Source organism: Herpailurus yagouaroundi, unplaced genomic scaffold, assembly GCF_014898765.1.
Source record: "Herpailurus yagouaroundi ecotype Mexico unplaced genomic scaffold, PumYag 246, whole genome shotgun sequence".
Classification (NCBI taxonomy): Eukaryota; Metazoa; Chordata; class Mammalia; order Carnivora; family Felidae; genus Herpailurus; species Herpailurus yagouaroundi.
The window spans coordinates 406,145-426,691 of NW_024412463.1; the positions used below are offsets into that span (position 1 = coordinate 406,145).

At 42.3% G+C, this 20,547-nt stretch overlaps 1 protein-coding gene across 2 annotated transcripts in view; it reads left to right on the plus strand.

Moving 5' to 3' along the window:
• ARFGEF2 (ARF guanine nucleotide exchange factor 2) overlaps positions 1 to 18,543 on the plus strand; it is a 104,962-nt gene extending 86,419 nt beyond the window's left edge. For both annotated transcript variants that reach the window (XM_040459809.1, XM_040459810.1), the window contains 8 exons: positions 1,109 to 1,247; positions 1,356 to 1,410; positions 2,872 to 2,986; positions 5,270 to 5,400; positions 9,398 to 9,566; positions 10,461 to 10,599; positions 14,177 to 14,294; positions 14,860 to 18,543. In XM_040459809.1, the coding sequence (XP_040315743.1) occupies positions 1,109 to 1,247; positions 1,356 to 1,410; positions 2,872 to 2,986; positions 5,270 to 5,400; positions 9,398 to 9,566; positions 10,461 to 10,599; positions 14,177 to 14,294; positions 14,860 to 15,036 (1,043 nt within the window). In that variant the 3' untranslated portion in view covers positions 15,037 to 18,543. The remainder of the gene's footprint in view (positions 1 to 1,108; positions 1,248 to 1,355; positions 1,411 to 2,871; positions 2,987 to 5,269; positions 5,401 to 9,397; positions 9,567 to 10,460; positions 10,600 to 14,176; positions 14,295 to 14,859) is intronic.
• Positions 18,544 to 20,547: the final 2,004 nt, after the last annotated feature.

The window sequence follows — 20,547 nt, forward strand, 5'->3', positions numbered from 1 at the left end:
AAAAAAAAAATTAAAAAAAAAAATATTATGGGAGTCAATATAAACAACAGCTTCATCAGTGGACATTTTTTGTTTGAGTACTTATGTGTTGATTTTTTTTTTTTAATTTTTTTTTCAACGTTTTTATTTATTTATGGGACAGACAGAGACAGAGCATGAACGGGGGAGGGGCAGAGAGAGAGGGAGACACAGCATCGGAAACAGGCTCCAGGCTCCGAGCCATCAGCCCAGAGCCTGACGCGGGGCTCGAACTCATGGACCGCGAGATCGTGACCTGGCTGAAGTCGGACGCTTAACCGACTGCGCCACCCAGGCGCCCCATTTTTTTTTTTTTAATATATTATGGGAGTCAATATAAACAACAGCTTCATCAGTGGACATTTTTCGTTTGAGTACTTATGTGTTGATTTTAGTACATCCTAGGAAGAATACCTACATAGCACATTAGACCTGGATTCCGTAGATAGTTTTGGCTTAGGACAAAGCTTAATTTCGCAAAGTTTTTCAAAAAGTGACTCAGTTTTAAAATAAGTGAAAAAACAATCAATACCAGTATGGCAAAAACTGGAAGTGCAATGTTTGAGTGACTAAATTTTGAGAGACACTGATCTAATATTTCCGTCTTCTATCATTGATCACATAAGAAGCCAGTTAATTAACAAACTGACCTTTTTCCATCCCAGCAGTAAAGCTGTGATAAGTAATTTTAACTCTTGATAGCCTGTTTAACAACAAAAGTTATTTTTTTATTTAAAAAAATTTTTTTTTAATTTTTATTTATTTTTGACAGAAAGACAGAGCATGAGCGGGGGAGGGGCAGAGAGAGAGGGAGACAGAATCTGAAGCAGGCTCCGGGCTCTGCGCTGTCAGCACAGAGCTCAAACCCACAGACCGCGAGATCATGACCTGAGCTGAAGTCGGACGCTCAACCGACTGAGCCACCCAGGCACCCCAACAACAAAAGTTTTAACACTGTATCATTGCTTCGTTAAGTAAGAGCCTGCAAACCCTCTGTCATGTCCCCACCTCGCAAGACGAAGCATCAGTGCCCTGGTGGGAATCAAACCAGCAGCGGAAGTTTGATGATAGATGTTGCTTTATTTTGCAGATAATGAGCAGTTGGCTCGCTCAGGTACAAATTGCTTAGAAAACTTAGTGATATCCAATGGGGAGAAATTCAGTCCCGACGTCTGGGATGAAACGTGCAGTTGTATGCTGGATATCTTCAAGACAACCATTCCACACGTGTGAGTGCAGATGTGATTGTTGCTGATTGTTGCTGAGCTCAGTAGATGTCTTAAGGCTCCACATTGCCTTTCACACTGATCATTTTCCTTCTCTTGCATTCCCTTCAGTTTGCTGACATGGAGACCTGTAGGGATGGAGGAAGATCCATCGGAGAAACACTTGGTAGGGTTTTTTGTTGTCATCTTTTCTCTGATCTCGTATTAGGTAAAAAAATTAAGTAGCCCAAGGAGTTTGTGCTTTTCTGATGGGAAGTGAGCAAAAAAGGCTATAAGCCTTAGGAGTGCCTGGCTGGCTCAGTCAGTGGAGCGTGCAGCTCTTGATCTTGGGGTCGTGAGTTGGAGCCTCACTTGGGGCATGGAGATTACTTTAAAAAAAAAAAAAGAGTTAAAAACTATGTTCATTAACATGTTTTTTTAGAAAGTACAGAAGATAAGTCACCTCACCCAATAAAAGCCACAGTTCACATTTCTAGTTTTTACTTTGTGCGACGGCACACATATAACCCACGCGTGTTTGAAATTCAGGCGCGCTTGGCACAGAATGTTTTACCTAACAACGTGTAAGCAGTCTTCCATGTTTTTAAATATTGTTTGAGAGCAGCCTTTTCGGTGGCTGTACATTATTATATTTAGTGAATTCTCCCTTGTTGGACTCTCAGGTCTGGTGTTTGCCTGTTAGAAGTAATACTTTGGTGTAATTATCCTCATTTATTCCTCTCCTAAATAAAGAGTGCTTTCTTCCACCACCAGTGAAATAGTGATTGTTATTTTTTGTGTGAGGCCACATCAAGAAGTTCTAATTCAAGTCTCACTTTACAATATTTTGCTTTATACGGGGTTTGTATTATTAACGTCTATTCCCAAATAACTGTAAAGCCATTAGATTTTAAAAGTCATTTGGAGGGCATCTGGCTGACTCAGTGGAGCATGTGACACTTAATATCAGAGTCATGAGTTCGAGCCCCACATTGGGCTTGGAGCCTACTTTAAAAAAGGGGTGGCATTTAGGATATAGCAACTTAAAAAATGAAGCACCCTATTTAAACATTTTTTGTTTGTCTTCTGTCAACTTTTTAAAAAGCTAGCTCTTGGCACTAGTGTATTTTTGAGCTTGTCCTCATTAATTGGTCATATGTATTGTTAAATCATAATATGTAGAGAAATACCTTCGAAGTCAGAATAAGAAAATACGAGATTTAAAAAAAAATATTTTTTTAATGTTTGTTTATTTTTGAGAAAGAGGCAGAACGTGAGCAGGGGAGGGGAGGAGAGGAGGAGACACAGAATCCAAAGCAGGTTCCAGGCTCTGAGCTGTCAGTAAAGAGCCCGATGCGGGGCGCAGACTCACGAACCGTGAGATCATGACCTGAGGCAAAGTCAGACGCTTAACCGACTGAACCACCCCGGCACCCCAAGAAAACGTGAAATTTTAGTGGGAGGGAGAAATAAGTGAAATTTATAATGTCTCCTGTGCAGTCCAGCATGGAGTGTCATTTTACTTCAGTCTAAGCAAGGCACTTACCATCAAGTTGGGCCAGCCCCAGTGTTAAGCCGGGCACATCTCTGCCCAGGTACTCAATTGTGGATAAAGTGAACATTGTATTTCTCTCTGGCTTACTTTTAGGATGTAGATCTGGACCGCCAGTCTCTGAGCAGCATAGATAGAAATGCCTCTGAGAGAGGCCAGAGTCAACTCTCTAACCCGACCGATGACAGCTGGAAAGGTAGACCATATGCAAGTAAGGCTACTTTTTCTAGTTGTTTTCATTTATTTATTTTAAATAGGTAACACACTTATGCAATTTAAATATTTGCAAAGTACAAGAGGATAAACACGATAAGCCTTCCTTCCACCCTGTGCCTCAGTCTGCCAGTCCCTTCCTGTGGCAGCCAGTGTCACCAGCTTCTGTACGTTTCCAAAGACATTTTATCCATATATAAGAAATGCATATCCGTAAACACATATGTCCGTGTACACACACACATGAATTCTCCTGTCCTTTTTATACAAATTACAGAATACTATACATTGTTTTTTCAGTTAGTATATCTTTAAGATCATTCAAAATCAGTACCTTAAAAGCTTTCACATTCTTTTATACTATTTATGTTATCCAAGGATGTGGATGTACTATTGTTTGCTTAATTGGGTTTCCTACTAATGGACATTTATATTATTCCCAATCTTTGTGACGAACAGTACAACATTGAATCGCTTAATGTGTGTGTCATTTGTGAGTTTATCTGTGTAATAAATTCCTAAAAATGGGATTGCTGGGTGAAGTGCACTTGCCATTTTGACGGATGATTAGATTCTTACCCCATTAATGTTGTTTCTGTTTACGTGATCTTCAGGAACACACAGGTGATATTTCATACCTTTGGAGTATTTTTAATTTGCAGTTTCCTAATTATGAGTGAAATGAGCAGTTTTTCATGTGTCTAAGATCTTTTCATGATCTGTTCAAATCTTCATTTTATATTGGCTGTTAGTCTTTATTGGTTTGGAGAAGCTTTTTATGTGTTAGAGATCCCTTTTCTGGATATGAGTTTCAGATGACTTTTATCAGTTTGTCCCACAGTGTTCTTGTGATCTATTTTACTGCCTGTCATTTTAAAAAACAGGTCTGACAGTTGCTATGCACCAGGCACAGCACTGTGTGTTTCAAATATGTGATCTCACATACTTGGTACTCTACCGTTTGAGGAGGTACTGTTGACATTTGGATCCTTGGGACCTAGCGCACTTCTGGCTGACTGAGAAACTGGAACCGTCCTGTTTCCTGGTCTGGTTGTTTTCAAGCTGTGGCCATATTGTTTTCCTTCATAGCAGCCCCACCCTCTTCTCCACATGCCAGGCTGTAGGTGTTCACACCGCTGTTAACTTCTCAACCAGTGCATTAGGCAAAGCCACACGTGCTCACCGCTATTTTTTGAAGGCATAAAACAGAAGCACCCTTGGGATCCATTGAAAAGCTACCATGTTCCTCCATATCTGCAGCTCGTGCCAGTCTCTCTGTAGTAGCCAGTGAGAGAATGAACAATGCTGCCTCATTGGCTCCAGATAAAGGATTGGCTTGTGTGGAGGAGGCACGTTTTAACTAGAACCACTCTTGGTGCAGCAGGATGTTTATACTCTGAGAGGTGCCTGGGCCTTGAGACCCCTGTCCTTCCTCCTGGGAACGTGCCTCCAGTCTCCCATCTCAGCCTGCCCTGTGGGCAGCAGGTACAGGCTCACAGCACTTGCGTTGTTTCTCTTCTTTTTAATTTTTGGTCCAGGCTGATGTTACTGAATTGGCATGAGTCAAATGTACATGTTTTGCAACTCCACCATATTCCTCTTTAATTAAATTGATTCTACATAGAAAATTGATAGACAGACAGACATACAGAAAGACAATTTTAGTCACTTTCCAAAACTTGAGAATGACCTAACCTCATTTGGCATCACTAAATGCTTTATGTAATGTTTTCAACTTCCTGATTCTATAACAATAAGTTGAATGAGGAATCTCTACTTTTATTATAGTCAAATCAACCCACACCTCCGAAGTGCCTGACACGGACCACCACTGAGCCCAGGGAGTGAGAAGACAAAGATGGAGGGAGGAGATGTTAGCTAGAGTCTAGTCAGTAGCTGCAGGTGGCAGAGAACCTTGTCGGAAGACGTGGGCCCTGCGTAGCTGACTCCTCCCCTTCAGGTCTTTGCTCAAGTATCACATTCTCGGAGAGAGCTTTCCTGACCAGCTTATTTAAACTTGAAGCCCCATCCTGATGACATCCCTACCTTGTCCCCATCCCTACCTTTGTCATCGTCATTTGACATAGGTAGACATGTGCCTTAGACTTAAATATCTTGTTTATTTTCTGTCTCTGCCATGGAAGCAGGGATTTTTGTCCAGCTTATTCACTGTTATGCCACAGCATCAAGGACTATGCCTGGTATGTAGAAGGAGCTCGGTTAATATTTACTCAACACTGGCTGAATCATTATTAGGGTTAATCTTTATCATCTAATATAGATCAGAAACTGTTTGCCAGCCTCCTCATCAAGTGTGTGGTCCAGCTGGAATTGATACAGACCATTGACAACATCGTCTTCTACCCTGCAACAAGCAAAAAAGAAGATGCAGAACACATGGTTGCTGCCCAGGTAATAGGATGAGCCTCGAGGAGGACGAACTTGCCCCTGGAGAGGTTGCTCAGATGCAGTGGTGTGCTGGAGCCAGCTCGTAGATCGTGCTCATCTCTCCCCAGCCCTGTGATCAGTCACGGCATATTGGTAGCTTGAAATTGGCCACGATGAGAATATTTATACCACAGAAATCAGCAAACCCTAAAAATCAGAACTTTCTTTTTCTTTTTCTTTTTTTTTTTTTAATTTCCCAGAGAGCCGGTCTACCAGCATGCCACTGCTTAGATCCCACCCTCCCCCGTGCTTCGAAAAAGAGTGTTGTTAATCACAGGCCTGTTTCACATAATTGTTGTATGGTTTAACCATAAGTAACCGAGAGAGAAAAACATATGGGTGAAGATACCACTTTTTCCTTTAGACAGTTTACTTTTTTGTCTTGTACGTACAACCTGTTGTTCTTGGCGACGGAGGTTGGGTGTCCAAAAGTTGAACCATAACATTACACCATAGGTTGTAAACTTACGTGGTTCTGGGACTAACATCCTGTGAATGCCTACTCAGCCTTGGTGGGACCGGGGGCAGAGAGACCAGGCACCTCCAGCCCCGCCAGAGCCGCAGCCGCCTCCCAACCCAGCAGTGTGTTGCTAACAGATGGGTCAAGTCACGACAGGCTCCCAGTTTTTCAACAGGAGCTAGATTGAGATTTTTTTCATATAGGAAATCTCCTGTTTATTAAGTAATATAATTACCAATGAACAGAATATATCTGTGGGCTAGATCCAGCCCAAAGGCTATCCTCCTTTTTGTTTGTTAGAGAGAGAGAGAGAGAGAGAGAGAGAGAGACAGAGCAAGTGGCACAGGGACACAGACAGGGAGAGAGAGAATCCCAAGCAGGCTCCACGCTGTCAGTGCAGAGCCCGATGTGGGCCTCAAACTCACAAAGCATGAGATCATGACCTGAGCCAAAGTCAAGAATCAGACTTTTTCCTGACCGAGCCACCCTGGCACCCCTGGTTTTTATTTTTTAAATGTACAGTTCGGTGTTTTGGAATATTCACAAAGTTGTACAAACATCACCCCTATCTAATTCCAGAATATTTTTGTCACCGCAAAAGGGAATGCCCTAACCATTAGCAGTCAGTCCCCCTTCTCTCTTCGTCCCAGCCCTTGATAGCCACTAATCTACCATCTGGCTCTGTGGGTTTACCTAATCTGCATATTTCATATTAATAGAATCCTATAATACATGAGCTTTTGTGTCCAGCTTCCTTCACTTAGCATAATGTTTCCCGAGTTCATTCGTGTTGTAGCATGTGACATCCACGTTATTATATATATACAGATGTGTGTGTACACGCATATATATGTGTATGTATATGTCTATAATATTCCATTGTACAGCTGTTCCACATTTTATTTATCCTTTCATCAGTCGATGGACATTTGGATTGTTTCCATTGCCTGGCTATTGTGAATAACAGTGCTGTGAACATTTGTATACGAGTTTTTATGTGGACATGTTTTTAATTCTCTTGAGCTTGTACCTAGGAGTGGAATTTCCAGGTGACACCATAACTCTATGCCTACCTTTCTGAGGAAGCGTCAGACCGTTTTCTAAAACAGCTGGACTATTTTACCCTACCATCAGCAATTGATGAAGGCTCTAATTTTCCACATCCTCATCAATGGTTGTTATTGTTCTTTTTTCTTTCTTTTTCTTTTTTTTTTTGTAATTATCACAGCCATCCCAGTGAGTGTGAAGTGGTATCTCATTGTGATTTGGATTCCCATTCCCTTAGTGACTAATGACCTTGAACAGCTATCTTCTGTGTTGATTGGCTCATTGGTATTTTTGGGGAGATGTCTTTTCAAATCACGTACCCACTTTTAAATTGGAGTATTTATCTTTCGGCCATTGAATTATATGAGTTTTTATAAATTCTGGATACTAGCCACTTATCAGATACAACTATTTTCTCCCATTCTGTGCATTGTCTTTTCAGTTTCTTGATGGTGGCCTTTGAAGCACCAAAACTTAATTTTAATGAAGTTCTGAATTACTATTTTTACTTGAGTCCTTGTACTTTTAGTGTTATATCTGAGAAAGCATGGCCTGATTCAAGGTCACAAAGATTAGGCTCACGGTTTCTTTTAAGAGTTTTATAATTTTAGCTTTTACATGTAGGTGTTTGATCCATTTTTTAGTTCATTTTTGTGTATAATGGGAAATAGGAGATCATTTTTTTTAACACGTGGACATCCCCAGTTGTCCCAGCGCCATTTATTGTAAAGACTGTTTTCTCCCCAGTGAATTGTTCTGGCATGCATGTTGGAAATCACTTAATCCTAAATATAAGGATTTATTTCTGGGTTCTCAGTTCTGTTCCACTGACCTGTATGTCCGTCTTTATACCAATACCACCACACTGTCTTGAATGAAATCAAAGTGTGAGTCTTCTAACTTTGCATTTCTTTTTTCAACATTATTTTGGCTATTCTGTGTCAGTTGTGTTTCCACATGAATTTAGCATCAGCTTGTCAATTTCTAAAAGGTAGTAATCTGGGGCGCCTGGGTGGCTCAGTCGGTTAAGCAACCGACTCCAGCTCAGGTCATGATCTCACGGTTTGTGAGTTCGAGCCCTGCGTCGGGCTCTGTGCTGACAGCTCAGAGCCTGGAGCCTGCTTCGGATTCTGTGTCTCCCTTTCTCTTTGCCCCTCCCCCACTCATGCTCTGTCTCTCTCTGTCTCAGAAATAAACAAACATTAAAAAAAATTAAAAAAATAAATAAAAGGTAGTAATCTGGGATTTTGATAAGGATTGCATTGAATTCATAGATCAATTTAGGAAACATGGCCAACTCCATTTTTCATTAACCTCCGGCTTATAAGAAGGATAGATCCATTCTATTCTTAGAATGCTCAACAAATATAAAATCCCTAATTATGCCTCACATTTAGGCAACATGTTTGATAAAAATGTCTAGCATTTTGTACCTATTTTTATGTTTTTTTCCCTTCACATTTATAAACACAGTTGAAGCTAAAGATGCCACTCAGGCTTCACTTAGCAGTTTCTTTGTTGTTGCTGTTAAGTTTATTTTATTTTGAGAGAAAGCACGTGAGTGGGGCGGGGGGGGAGGGGCGGAGAGAATCCCAAGCAGGCTCTGTACCATCAGTGGACAGCCCAACATGGGGCTCGAACCCCTGAACCATTAGATCAAGATCTGGGTCAAAACCAAGGGTTGGATGCTCAACTGATTGAGCCAGCCAGGCCCCCCAGTTTCGGTCTTTCAGTAAGTATGGTTTGAGACTCACACCTTCTATGACATACAGTACGTTTGACGTTCTCATGTTCCAATCTCATTATAAAATACAAATAAAATAGGGGCACCTGGGTGGCTCAGTCAGTTGAGCGTCCAGCTTCGGTTTAGGTCATGATCTCACAGCTTGTGAGTTCAAGCCCCACGTCAGGCTCTGTGCTGACAGCTCAGAGCCTGGAGCCTGCTTCTGCATCTGTGTCTCCCTCTCTCTCTGCCCCTAACCCACTCGCATTCTGTTTCTGTCTCTCTCAAAAATAAATAAACATTAAAAAAAAATAAAAAAATAAAATAAAAATAAATAAAAGAGGAGGAGCGCCTGGCTGGTTCAGTCCGAGGGGCGTGCGACTCTTGATCTCGGGCTTGTGAGTTTGATCCCCACGTTGGGTATAGATATTACTTAAAAATAAAGTCTTTAAAAAATTGTTTCTTTGATAAGTAGAGGACCGTGCAGTCCTATTGTGAAATAACTGGAGAAGTACTTGTGTTCGTGCAACGAAGGCAGTACCGACAGAACGGACACTCGGGCCAGCAAAGCCTGACGTCACGCAAGAGCTCGGCGTAATTCTCCCCCTAGACATTCAGGGTGGTGAGGAATGAAGCGTGTGTATGACTTGTGGCGAGTAATGACTGCCTCGATGTGATGCCGTGGTGTCCAAAACCACCCTCACTTAGCTCTCCCACCCTCCCCTCTCTAGCAAGACACGCTGGATGCAGATATCCACATAGAGACAGAGGACCAGGGCATGTATAAGTGCATGTCTTCCCAGCACCTCTTCAAGCTGCTGGACTGCTTGCAGGAGTCCCATTCGTTCTCAAAGGCCTTCAACTCCAATTACGAGCAACGGACTGTCCTGTGGCGAGCAGGTAAGGCCACACAGCAGATGGGACAGGTGGCCACACCGGTCACCACCCTAAAACATGGAAGCCCTTGGGAAACTCCTGATACTTGTACACTTAGCTGGAATAACTTGGCAGATAATTTTCATGCTTGAGGGAAAAAGAAGGAAGGCCGGGTACATTCCATCCTGGTACCAGGAATTCCAGGAATACTGCCTGGCACGGGGGGAATTTTCAGTAAGTATCTGGCGGAAAAGTGAATTCATAGAGACCGGAACTGATCTAGCAAATCAAGGTAAAATTATGTAGTTAAATATTTTTGTATCAAAAATTGTGGTGGTCTAGGAGAAACAGAAAAGCATTCAGACATTTTCTGAGGCTTTTAGGGGTTCTCCTTCCCACCTCCAAAAATAAATACATAAACTCTGGAGGTGATATAGAGATACATATAGATACATACACAGATTTATATAGATATATTTATATGTAGATAGGTATGCATGCATGGTGCCAGTGAGAGTCTCATTTCGTGAACTTTGCACAAAAGTGAGACTTTATATAATTTTTGTATTGTTACTGTTACTGGGTAACCATTCATTTTCTTCCCAAATGCTTATTTTAATCCACAGTTTTATAATACTGTTTTCCTTTATGACTTTAACAGATCTAGGTATTTTATGCCTTTGCCTGTAATAAGGCTTTGCTTGTGAGAGTTGTTTACGTATCTCTGTGGCTGACTGGTACTGCTTTGTTTAAGAAAATAGTGTTTAAGAGTAATGTTATATGTCAGCTAGACTTCAGTTAAAAAGAAGGTGAGATGTTTCGATGTTCTTTCCCTAAGGTAACTAGATTAGGTTCCCGCATGACTTCTCAGTCTTATCCTAGAAGTGTGCACTGTTTATCTGACTGTCTAATCTCTAGGTTTTAAAGGCAAATCTAAACCCAATCTTCTAAAGCAAGAAACCAGCAGCCTGGCCTGTTGTTTGAGGATCCTGTTTCGGATGTATGTTGACGAGAACCGCAGGGATTCCTGGGATGAAATCCAGCAGCGACTTTTAACGTAAGAAGATTGGTTCCTGATTAAATGTCTTATCTGTAAAACACAAACTGCATCACAATAATACTCTGAATTGAAAAGAATAAGAAAAAACATATACATGCTGACACCCTCACAAACTGCTTTTCTTTTTTTGTGTTTTCTATTTGCTGATGCTTTTTTTTTTTTTTTTTTTTTTTTAATGTTTTATTTGAGAGAGCGCAGGCAGGGAAGGGGCAGAGAGGGGAGGATGGAGGATCTGAAGCGGGCTCTGTGCTGACAGCAGCGAGCCTGTTGTAGAGCTTGAACTCATGAACCTTAAGATCATGACCTGAGCTGAAGTCGGATGCTCAACCGACTGAGCCACCCAGGTGCCCCTTTGCTGACACTTCTACTTCACTTTTCTTAATGCCCTGAGGAGGGTGGGGCCTCATTTCTTTCATTTATAGGTTGAGAGGGAGCGAGAGAGAGAGAGAGAGAGAGAGAGAGAGTGAGAATGAGAATCTTAAGCAGGCTCCCCATTCAGCGTGGGGCTCAATCCCACAACCCTGGGATCATTACCTGAGCTGAAATCAAGAGTCAGACGCTCAACCGACTAAGCTACCAGGCGTCCCCCATTCATAAATTTCTTAAGGCACAAAAACATGGGCAGTACAAAGTACTCCGAGTCAGCAGGTCCGGAGTGAAGTCCTGACTAAGTCCTCTTTAGGGCAATGTCCACTTAAACCTCCCACCCTTCCTTCTTCCCAAGAAGCACGTGTTGGAATCCTGTGGATACCAGGGTGTCCTGACTTAGATTATGCAGAAACACAGCCTTGAGGAGATGGGGGGTGGCATTGAGAGTCCCAGACAGAAAAGTAGACGTTTGAGGGGCGCCTGGGCGGCTCAGTTGGTTAAGTGTCTGGCTTCGGCTCAGGTCATGATCTCACAGTTCGTGACTTCAAGCCCCGCATCAGGCTCTGTGCTGACGGCTCAGGGCCTGGAGCCTGCTTCGGATTCTGTGTCCCTCTCTCTCTCTGCCCCTCCCCTGCTCATGTTCTGTCTCTGTCTCAAAAATAAGTAAAACATTAAAAAAATTAGAAAAGTAGATGTTCGCCACCCAGCATCTTGTGAGCAAGACACCATGTCTGCTCCCCCTTTTCACGCCTTTATGATTTCAGATCATTAGCTTGTGGTGCTGGCAACCACGATAGGATGTGTATTCTCCTGCACTGCTAGGAGGAGTGTACAGTGAGGGGATTTTTCTAGAAAGCAGGTGGCATTAAAATCAGGAACGTGAAAATGTTCAGTGCCTTTCTTTGGCACAGTAATTCCACTGTCATGGAATCTAAAATGTCTTAGAGGGGTGCCTGACTGGCTCAGTCTATAGAGCGTGCGACTCATGATCTCAGGGTTGTGAGTTTGAGCCCCACTTTGGGCATGGAGATTACTTACAAAACAATTTTTTTAAAAAAAGAAATTTTGTTAGAAATAGGAACCAGGATTCCCACAAAGAACTCTTCACTGCAGACTTACTTATAAAGAGAAGAAATATCAGGTGCCTGGCTGGCTCAGTTGGTAAAGCATGAGACTTTTTTTTTTTTCTTTTAAGATTTTAAAGTAATCTCTCATGAGTTCACTCTCATGAGTCCCCATGTTAGGCAGAGATTACTTTTTAAAAATTAAAAATACGAAAATAAGAGAAGAAATTTAAAACAGCTCAGCTGGAGAATGGATAACTAAATTATAGTCTATCCTGTGGTAGAATATTATGCAGGCATTGAAAATGAAGTTTTACAAAATAATTTTCCAGAATGTGGGAATGTGCTCCTGATACAAGTTTCACCACAAAACAGGATGTAAAACCATATAGATCTGATTTTTCAGCGATGTCTTTTAAATATCACAGACAAAAAGACTAGAAGGAAATAGGACAATATTTTGATATATGTCCCTTAGGATGATGGAATTACGGGTATTTTTTTCTCCTTTATAATTTTTTTGCACTTTTCGTTCATCATAATTAATTATAGAGACACCAATAGCTCATATTAACTTAAATCAAGCTCAAAGGATAATTATCTACATAGTCTCATAAAGTTTCTGTAAAGGAGATAAATTTGTAATTTCTAGCATAACATTTTTTTTTAAGTAGGCTCTACCTCTAGTGTGGGGCTTGAACTCACAAGTTTGAGTCACATGCTCCACCAGCTGAGCCAGCCAGGCACCCCAGCATAACATGTGTTTTGAAAGTAGCACTTGTAGCGCACCTGACTGGATCAGTTGGTTAAGCCTCTGGCTCTTGATTTCAGCTCAGGTCATGATCTCACAGTTCATGGGATTGAGCTCCATGTTGGGTTCTGCACTGACAGTGCAGAGCCTGCTTGGGATTCTCTCTCTGCCCCGCCCCCTCAAAAATAAACTGAAAGAAATAATAACCAAAAATTTAAATAAAAGTAGCATTTGTGGGGCACCTAGCTGGCTCAGTTGGTAGAGCATGCTACTTTTGATCTCGTGGTTGCAAGTTCAAGCCACATGTTGGGGGTAGAGATTACTTTAAAAAAAAAAAAACTAGTGGGGTGCCTGGGTGGCTCAGTTAAGCGTCCAACTTTAGCTCAGGTCATGATCTCATGGTTCATGGGTTCGAGCCCGGTGTTGGGCTCTATGCTGACCGCTCAGAGCCTGAAGCCTGCTTCAGATTCTGTGTCTCCCTCTCTCTTTGCCCCTCCCCTGCTTGTGCTCCCTCTCTCTCAAAAATAAACAAACATTAAAAAAAAAAAAAAAAAAGCAATCGTATGTGACAGGAGAAGAGAAAGGCAGTGTGTAGCCAGCTGTGGATGATAGGCTCTATGTTCATTGTGCACAAATGCTGATTGGGCCCTCTTCTCTGAGCAGGCCCTGAGCTATGCTAACATTCAACACACCAGTCTCATTTAATCTTTACCACAGTCCCTTGAGTTGGGTACAGTTATTTATCCCTGTTTTATAGCTTTGCCCAAGATGGCATAGCCAGAAGCCAGAGCAAGTGCCCAGCAAATAAATACTCATTGCCAGAATGAAGAGTTTTCCACTATATGGGGCACCTGGGTGGCTCAGTCGGTTGGGCGTCTGACTCTTGATTTCTGCTCAGCTCATGATCCCAGGGTCATTGGATGGAGCCTAGCATCAGGCTCTGTGCTGAGCATGGACTCTGCTTAAGATATTCATTCATTCATTCATTCATTTTCTCTCTCTCTCTCTCTCCCCCTCTCCCTCTCCCACGTCTCCCTCCCTCTGCCCCTCTTCCCCACTCACATGCTGTCTCTAAAATTAAAAAAAAAAAAAATTCTCTAGTAAAATGTGAGAGGTTAATCTTGTGGGTTTTTAAAAAATTTTTTTAAATGTTTATTTATTTTTGAGAGAGAAAGAGAGTGTGAGTAGAGGAGGGGAGGAGAGAGAGGGAGACATAGAATCTGAAGCAGGCTCCAGGCTCTGAGCTGCACAGAGCCCCACATGGGGCTCAAACCCACCAACCGTGAGATCATGACCTGGGCTTAAGCCGGATGCTTAACTGACTGAGCCACCCAGGCGCCCCGAGGTTAATCTTGGGTTTGATGTGCCTCCCTGTTTCCGACTCTTCTAGCGTGTGCAGTGAGGCCCTTGCCTATTTCATCACCGTGAATTCGGAAAGCCATCGGGAGGCCTGGACAAGTCTTCTGTTGTTACTTCTAACAAAAACCCTCAAAATAAACGATGACAAGGTATAAACCAGGAAACTCTAATGTCTCCACTAGGACATAGGTTTGGGTTGGCATTTTACTCGGAATTTCAAGACTGTTTTTCTCAATTCTTCTAAGGATGGTTGCATAACTAGCACCATTCTAGATGCATTGGAGAAAAGTTAATTCATGACAGACAGTGATGCTGTGGCCCATTGGGGCTCTTTCTCTCCAAGAAGCCCAGTTGAGAAAGGCTGATGTTGAGACCGTCCATGCTGCTGTTAAACAGCGGCAGTGATTATCAGTGCGGCTGTGTTGGAAGAGAGGGTGGCGATTGTGAAGCAGTGGTTCAGAGCTGGGAATCTGCTTTGCTAAAATGAAAGTTGACTTCGGCAGCAAAGCTGTCCCCCAAAGAATTTGTGTTTGGAGTTAAACGTAATTAAGAGACATTCTAATTTGCAAATTTCTCACATCAACTTTTTAATAGCAAGAAAAACCACCAGAATCTTGCAAGAAGTTCCAGGGTGAGATGAATACTCTTGGCAAAGTAGTGCCAGAAAAAATAGCTCCCTGTCTAATTCTCTCTCTCCTTCTCTCCCACCTCAAGTTTAAAGCACACGCTTCTATGTACTACCCCTACTTGTGTGAAATTATGCAGTTTGACCTCATCCCTGAGCTCCGGGCAGTCCTGCGCAAGTTCTTTCTGCGGATAGGCGTTGTGTATAAGATCTGGATTCCAGAAGAGCCGTCACAGCTACCGGGGACACTGTCACCAGTGTGGTAGCCCCGGCCCCGGCGGGCCACTGCTACAGCTCTGCAGAACGCTCACCATGCCACCTCTGCCTGGCACATCTCGTGAAGGGTCAGATCTTAGAAACGAGGAGTCGGCCTCTGGGAGCTCAGAACGGCCTGGAGGAAGCCGGCCACTGCGCTGGCCCCATTGGTCCCTGACTAAGACGTTGTGCCGTTTCATTAAAGTGTTGCATACCCAGTTAACACAGTAGGTGGGGAGTCTGTTTCCTCTCCGTCATTCCATTTTACTGATTAAACTGTCAAACCTGTCACTGCACATGTGGTCATTTCCTAGCAGAGTCCCACGATTGGCTGTCCGTGTTTTGTCCGAGGAAGTTGCTCTCCTTGAAAACACTGAACATAGCTGTATAGGTTTGTGATTATTAGAGAGTATGTTAATAAAATTTCTTGTTGTAACGGCTAAGTGCCACCTAAAATATGCTGGATTTTTTGTTGTTGTTTGAGCGTGTTGGAGAATTTTGAGTGTTTTTGTCAGTTGTGAGTCAGCTGTAGTTAAATTAGTTTGGAGAAAGTTAGTGGGGAAAAGGGTTGTTGCTTTTTTTTTTTCTGTTTTGTTAACGTCTGAGTGATTTTTAAATTACTTTATGAAAAGATATTATTGAAAATTTCATTGACAGCAGAGTTTAGTAATTAAGTTAGAAGTAAGAGCTTGCAAGGTTAAAAAACAAAAACAGGTAGTGCCTCCTGGCTCTCCCTTTTTGAGTAACTTGGGGAGAAAACGTCTGTAGGAGAAAGTAAAAAATGTAATGAAGATGATTAGCCTTCCTTTGAAATAAGTATTTGTGGATGGGTATTAAGATTTCCAGAATGCATTGTCCATCTCACACATTGAAACCTAATCTATGAAGTAGTAACAAAAATGAAGTAGTAATTTAACAGAGTTAATTTATATTTGAGTAAACCTTTTATTTTTACCTCAGAACAGCGCGTGTACCAATTGTTAGCGTCCCTGCTGTGCACAGTCCCCGTTAAAGGGCCCTCGAGAGGGACGGTGGCTGTGCGTGACAGGGGTCGTCTGTGAACCTTGAGTCGTTGACCCGGAGTAGGCCTGTGCTGTTGTGGGGCCAGCACAGCTGAACTGTGACCGCGGCAGGAGATGGCCCGTGCCCAAGTGCTTCCGTCAACTTGAGCTCAGGGGCTGCGTTCTTTGGGAAGGGTGGACTCTGGGGGTCCTCCCTGTGTTGGTGAAGTCGCAGTACCCCTCACCGCCGTTAGAACAGAGTCCTGACGCGGCAGCTTCTGTAAAGGTTTGCAGTACACAGGCAGGGCCTGACGCCTGCAAGCAGTCTGTTTGGAAGCTGAATTTATTCTGAGTCAGCGAGAAAGAGGACACACGCTTCACTCTGCCCCCTCATCCAGTGCTCACCACAAGCCACACTCAGCATTAGAAAAAGCGTTACACAGAGTCATTAAAACATTCAGACTTCTACCTATGCCCTCTCGTCCTGTAAATTGGGTTGTATTGATGTCAACTCTGGTGCCTTAGAAGTTAGCAAGTTGGGAAACTATCTAAAATCAGCTATGTTTTCTTTATAGAGAAGGATTTCTGGTGCTTTTGTTTACTAAGAGACCGGTTTCTTCAACGTTTTTTGTTTGTAACAGCCTTGAGAAATGTCTGGTTTGGGCCAGCAGTACTTTTTTTTTTTCTTTCCCCCAAAGTATTTTAATTTCTCTACCAAAGAAAAAAAGAGCAGGTTTAGGTTTTTATGTTATTCACATACATTAGAGAAGAGGAGCTGTATAATTTAGGAGGAAGGGACCGTGGGAGAGTATCTTACTGTGAATGGAAAATATTAGCACCTTTGACTTACCTGTCCTGAAATCCATGACATCTTTACGCCGCAGCACGGAACCTGTGTTCTAGACCCATCCCTGGTACTGTAGCCCGTCACAGCCTCAACAAGTCCGTGCCATCATCCGCCTTTGTACTAAAAGTACACACAGGAACGCGCGTGTCCCTTCGTACTTCTGTTTTCTGTACCATATCGCCGCGTTCCCGACTGGAGACTTTTTCTTTCCTTCTGGGGTTCCCGTGTGACATTTTCTTCATCATCTCTGACTGCATCACCAGTCATTTTTGCCTCCTTTTGCAGAGCAGGAAATGTTTGAGCGCATTTTGTTACACGCTGAAACACTCAGCCTTGGAGTTCTTTTAAACTTTGTCTTTTAAAAGATTGGATTCTCTGAATGAGGCATTTGAATTGTACCAGCACGGACCTTTTGAAAACAGGGATGTAAAACCATTTGGGGTAGCTTTTCTCGTAGGGGGCCCGTGACATACAGAGGAATTCCTTACCTCTACTAATAAGCCATTCAGCCTAAATTCTATTTTGTGAATCAGTCTGTTCTATCTCATGGTAAATGTGGCTTGTGCCACTCAAACACTAGTGAAAAGAGTGCGTATAACTCTGCAGCACCGGGCCAGGACACCGTTCACAGAGTTAGAGAAGATGGAGCATTTCCAAGGCCTTATTTCTTTCTCAGAATGCTTTAAGTATTGATTATATGTGCTGGGTCTCTAGAGAAGTCTTGTTTGTTATAATACTGCTACTTTGAGCAATTTTGTTTTCTCTTCATTGTCCTTTAGGGCAATCACCAGCTCTGGCATCGTAACAACAAACGGTGGATGGGAAATTTGATTCCTAATCTGCATCTTGAGAGTCAAATACACCTTTTCCCTGTTACTCGTCACGTACAACCAAAGAACTACATTATGGAAATTGTATGATAATATCTGGAAACACAACCTTTTCCTCTGACAGATGACTTTTGTACAACATGAAAAAAAAAAAAACCTAAACCTTTTTGTTGTTCTTTTGTCATTATGGCTATACATTTCGTAGCCGTCACAGTTCTTGAAGGAACCTGCTGACAGATCCAAGTATGAGCACCCCATTCAGATGTCTGCTGTTACGATGCAAACGGATATTGGCTGAGACAGAAGCTAGATCCTTAGTACCACGTTTTCTGAGTTCTGTTTTACCATTTCTGTTAAAGTAGAAATAGCTTGAACTCCTGTGAAATCCTGGAGTTTTGCTATCAGCAGCTTTGTAGTTTGAGAAACAAAGAAACCAAAGCTGAATATTTAAAAGAATGATTATATCTGGAAATCCTTGCACTCAAAGACACTCATCAAAGGTGTAGTTTTTCTCAGTGTTCTAATTTTTAAAAAATTTTATCTTCATATTTGCATCAAATGTTTATGTGCAAAAATGTGTTTTACCTCCTTAAAATGCCTAAAAAGTTAGTTAATAGCTACTTTTGTTTAATCTATACATGATGATTAAGTGCATTTAATATTGGTAATTTAATGAAAAGCATTCCTTGCCCAATGGATGTATACATTTTTGAAAGAATAAGCCGAATTATATAATATGAAATGCTATGTAAAGTTTTCTATGTAAAAATATTATGTATAATACTGTTAAAATCCCATGCTTTAATCAGGTGATAAATCAATAAAGTTTTAAAAAATAGAGCTGTTTTTAATATAGTAATTTATATAAATATATCAATTTATATAAATATATATATTTATATATATCAAGCTATAGTTTGGGGTTCATTTGTAATTATGGCAGCTGTAAGCATGTAGTTCTCAATTGGTGGTAAAATTTGGCCTCAGTAATTAACAAAAATAATTTTTAATGGAGAATATTAACAGTGGGTTTTAATTATTTTAAGTAAGGTTCTCTTCTTACTCCTTCCCTCCCCATGAAAGAGGGAAAAATCCAGTCATGAGAAGATTCTTATTTATCTCTTGAATTCGCTTTAACTCATTAGTTTGAACAGTGGGTTCCCAAGAAAAGACAGAAGTCTCCTCTTGCTGCCGTTGAGGGGCAAGATTACAAAGGAAGACTCACAGGGTAGCCAGCTTGGGCACTGAGTGGGATACAATTCTAAGGTTCACAGAGGTTGCCAACATAGGAGGACATGGCTTGGCTTTAGTGCTTCTGAATTCAGAATATTCTTTCTGAAATATTCTAAAATTGTAAATGACTATTGTACTTAAAATATTCCCCTGAAATCGACTAATACTTTTGCGTCTTTATTAATTGATTGGAGTAAAACTGCGACTCTCTGTGGTCCTACATTTCAGGTGCTTCCAGTAAAGAACAAAAGGAAAAGGTTTCCAAAGCGTCATTATCTCTCCACAGCAGATGGTGCCTGGGTTTTATCTAGAGCAGTCGTTTTCAACCTGCTGCCAATCACTGGTTTTCAGTTCTGTCCCCAAGAGGCACTCAAGACACTTGGCAATGGCTGGAGACATTTTGGGTTGTCGCAGCAGGAGAGAGGTGGGTAGGATGCTGCTAACCAACCCCTACCGCAAGGAATTACCATCCCCAAGGGCTCTCTCTCTCTCAAATAAACTTTAAATAAATACCAGCCTCAAGGTCTAACTGGTGCTAAGGTTGAAAAACCCTGAACTAAATCGACTCAGTCTAACAGGGTTTCCTCGGCGTTGGTGGTGTAAACCCAAAAGTCCATCTGTGGCAGACCCTTTCAGCTTTCTTTGGCCTTATTTTAAAAAGTCACTTCTGCTTACCCAGTTTAGAAAGGAGGGCGTGCTGAGGTCACTGGTCGAGGAAGGGCCAACTCCACTTTATTTATTTAAAGTGCTACTGGGGCGCCTGGGTAGCTCAGTTGGTTAAACGTCCGACTTTGGCTCAGGTCACGATCTCGCAGTCCGCTAGTTCGAGCCCCACGTCGGGCTCTGGGCTGATGGCTCAGAGCCTGGAGCCTGCTTCCGATTCTGTGTTTCCCTCTCTCTCTGCCCCTCCCCCGTTCATGCTCTGTCTCTCTCTGTCTCAAAAATAAACAAACGTCGGGGTGCCTGGGTGGCGCAGTCGGTTAAGCGTCCGACTTCAGCCAGGTCACGATCTCGCGGTCCGTGAGTTCGAGCCCCGCGTCAGGCTCTGGGCTGATGGCTCAGAGCCTGGAGCCTGTTTCCGATTCTGTGTCTCCCTCTCTCTCTGACCCTCCCCCATTCATGCTCTGTCTCTCTCTGTCCCAAAAATAAATAAACGTTGAAAAAAAAATAAACAAACGTTAAAAAAAAATAAAGTGCTACTTATTTAAGCATTTTGAAAGGTAATTTCAGCATTATGTTGCATTTGTAACCGTGCCAACAGACTGGAACATGTTTGAGGCAAAAGTACGTTTTCTTTTACAAAGGACAAGAGTGGTTCCCTAGAGGTTTTGTTTTTGTTTTTGTTTTCATGTTTACTTATTTATTTATTTAGAGAGAGGGAATCCCAACGCGGGGCTCGGTCTAATGAACCGTGAGATCATGACCCGAGTCGAAATCAAGAGCTGGATGCTCGGGGCACCTGGGTGGCTCAGTCAGTTAAGTGTCTGACTTCAGCTCAGGTCATGATCTCACAGTTCGTGAGTTCGAACTCCCCACATAGTCGGGCTCTGTGCTGACAGCTCAGAGCCTGGAGCCTACTTCAGATTCTGTCTGTCTGTCTCTCTCTCTCTC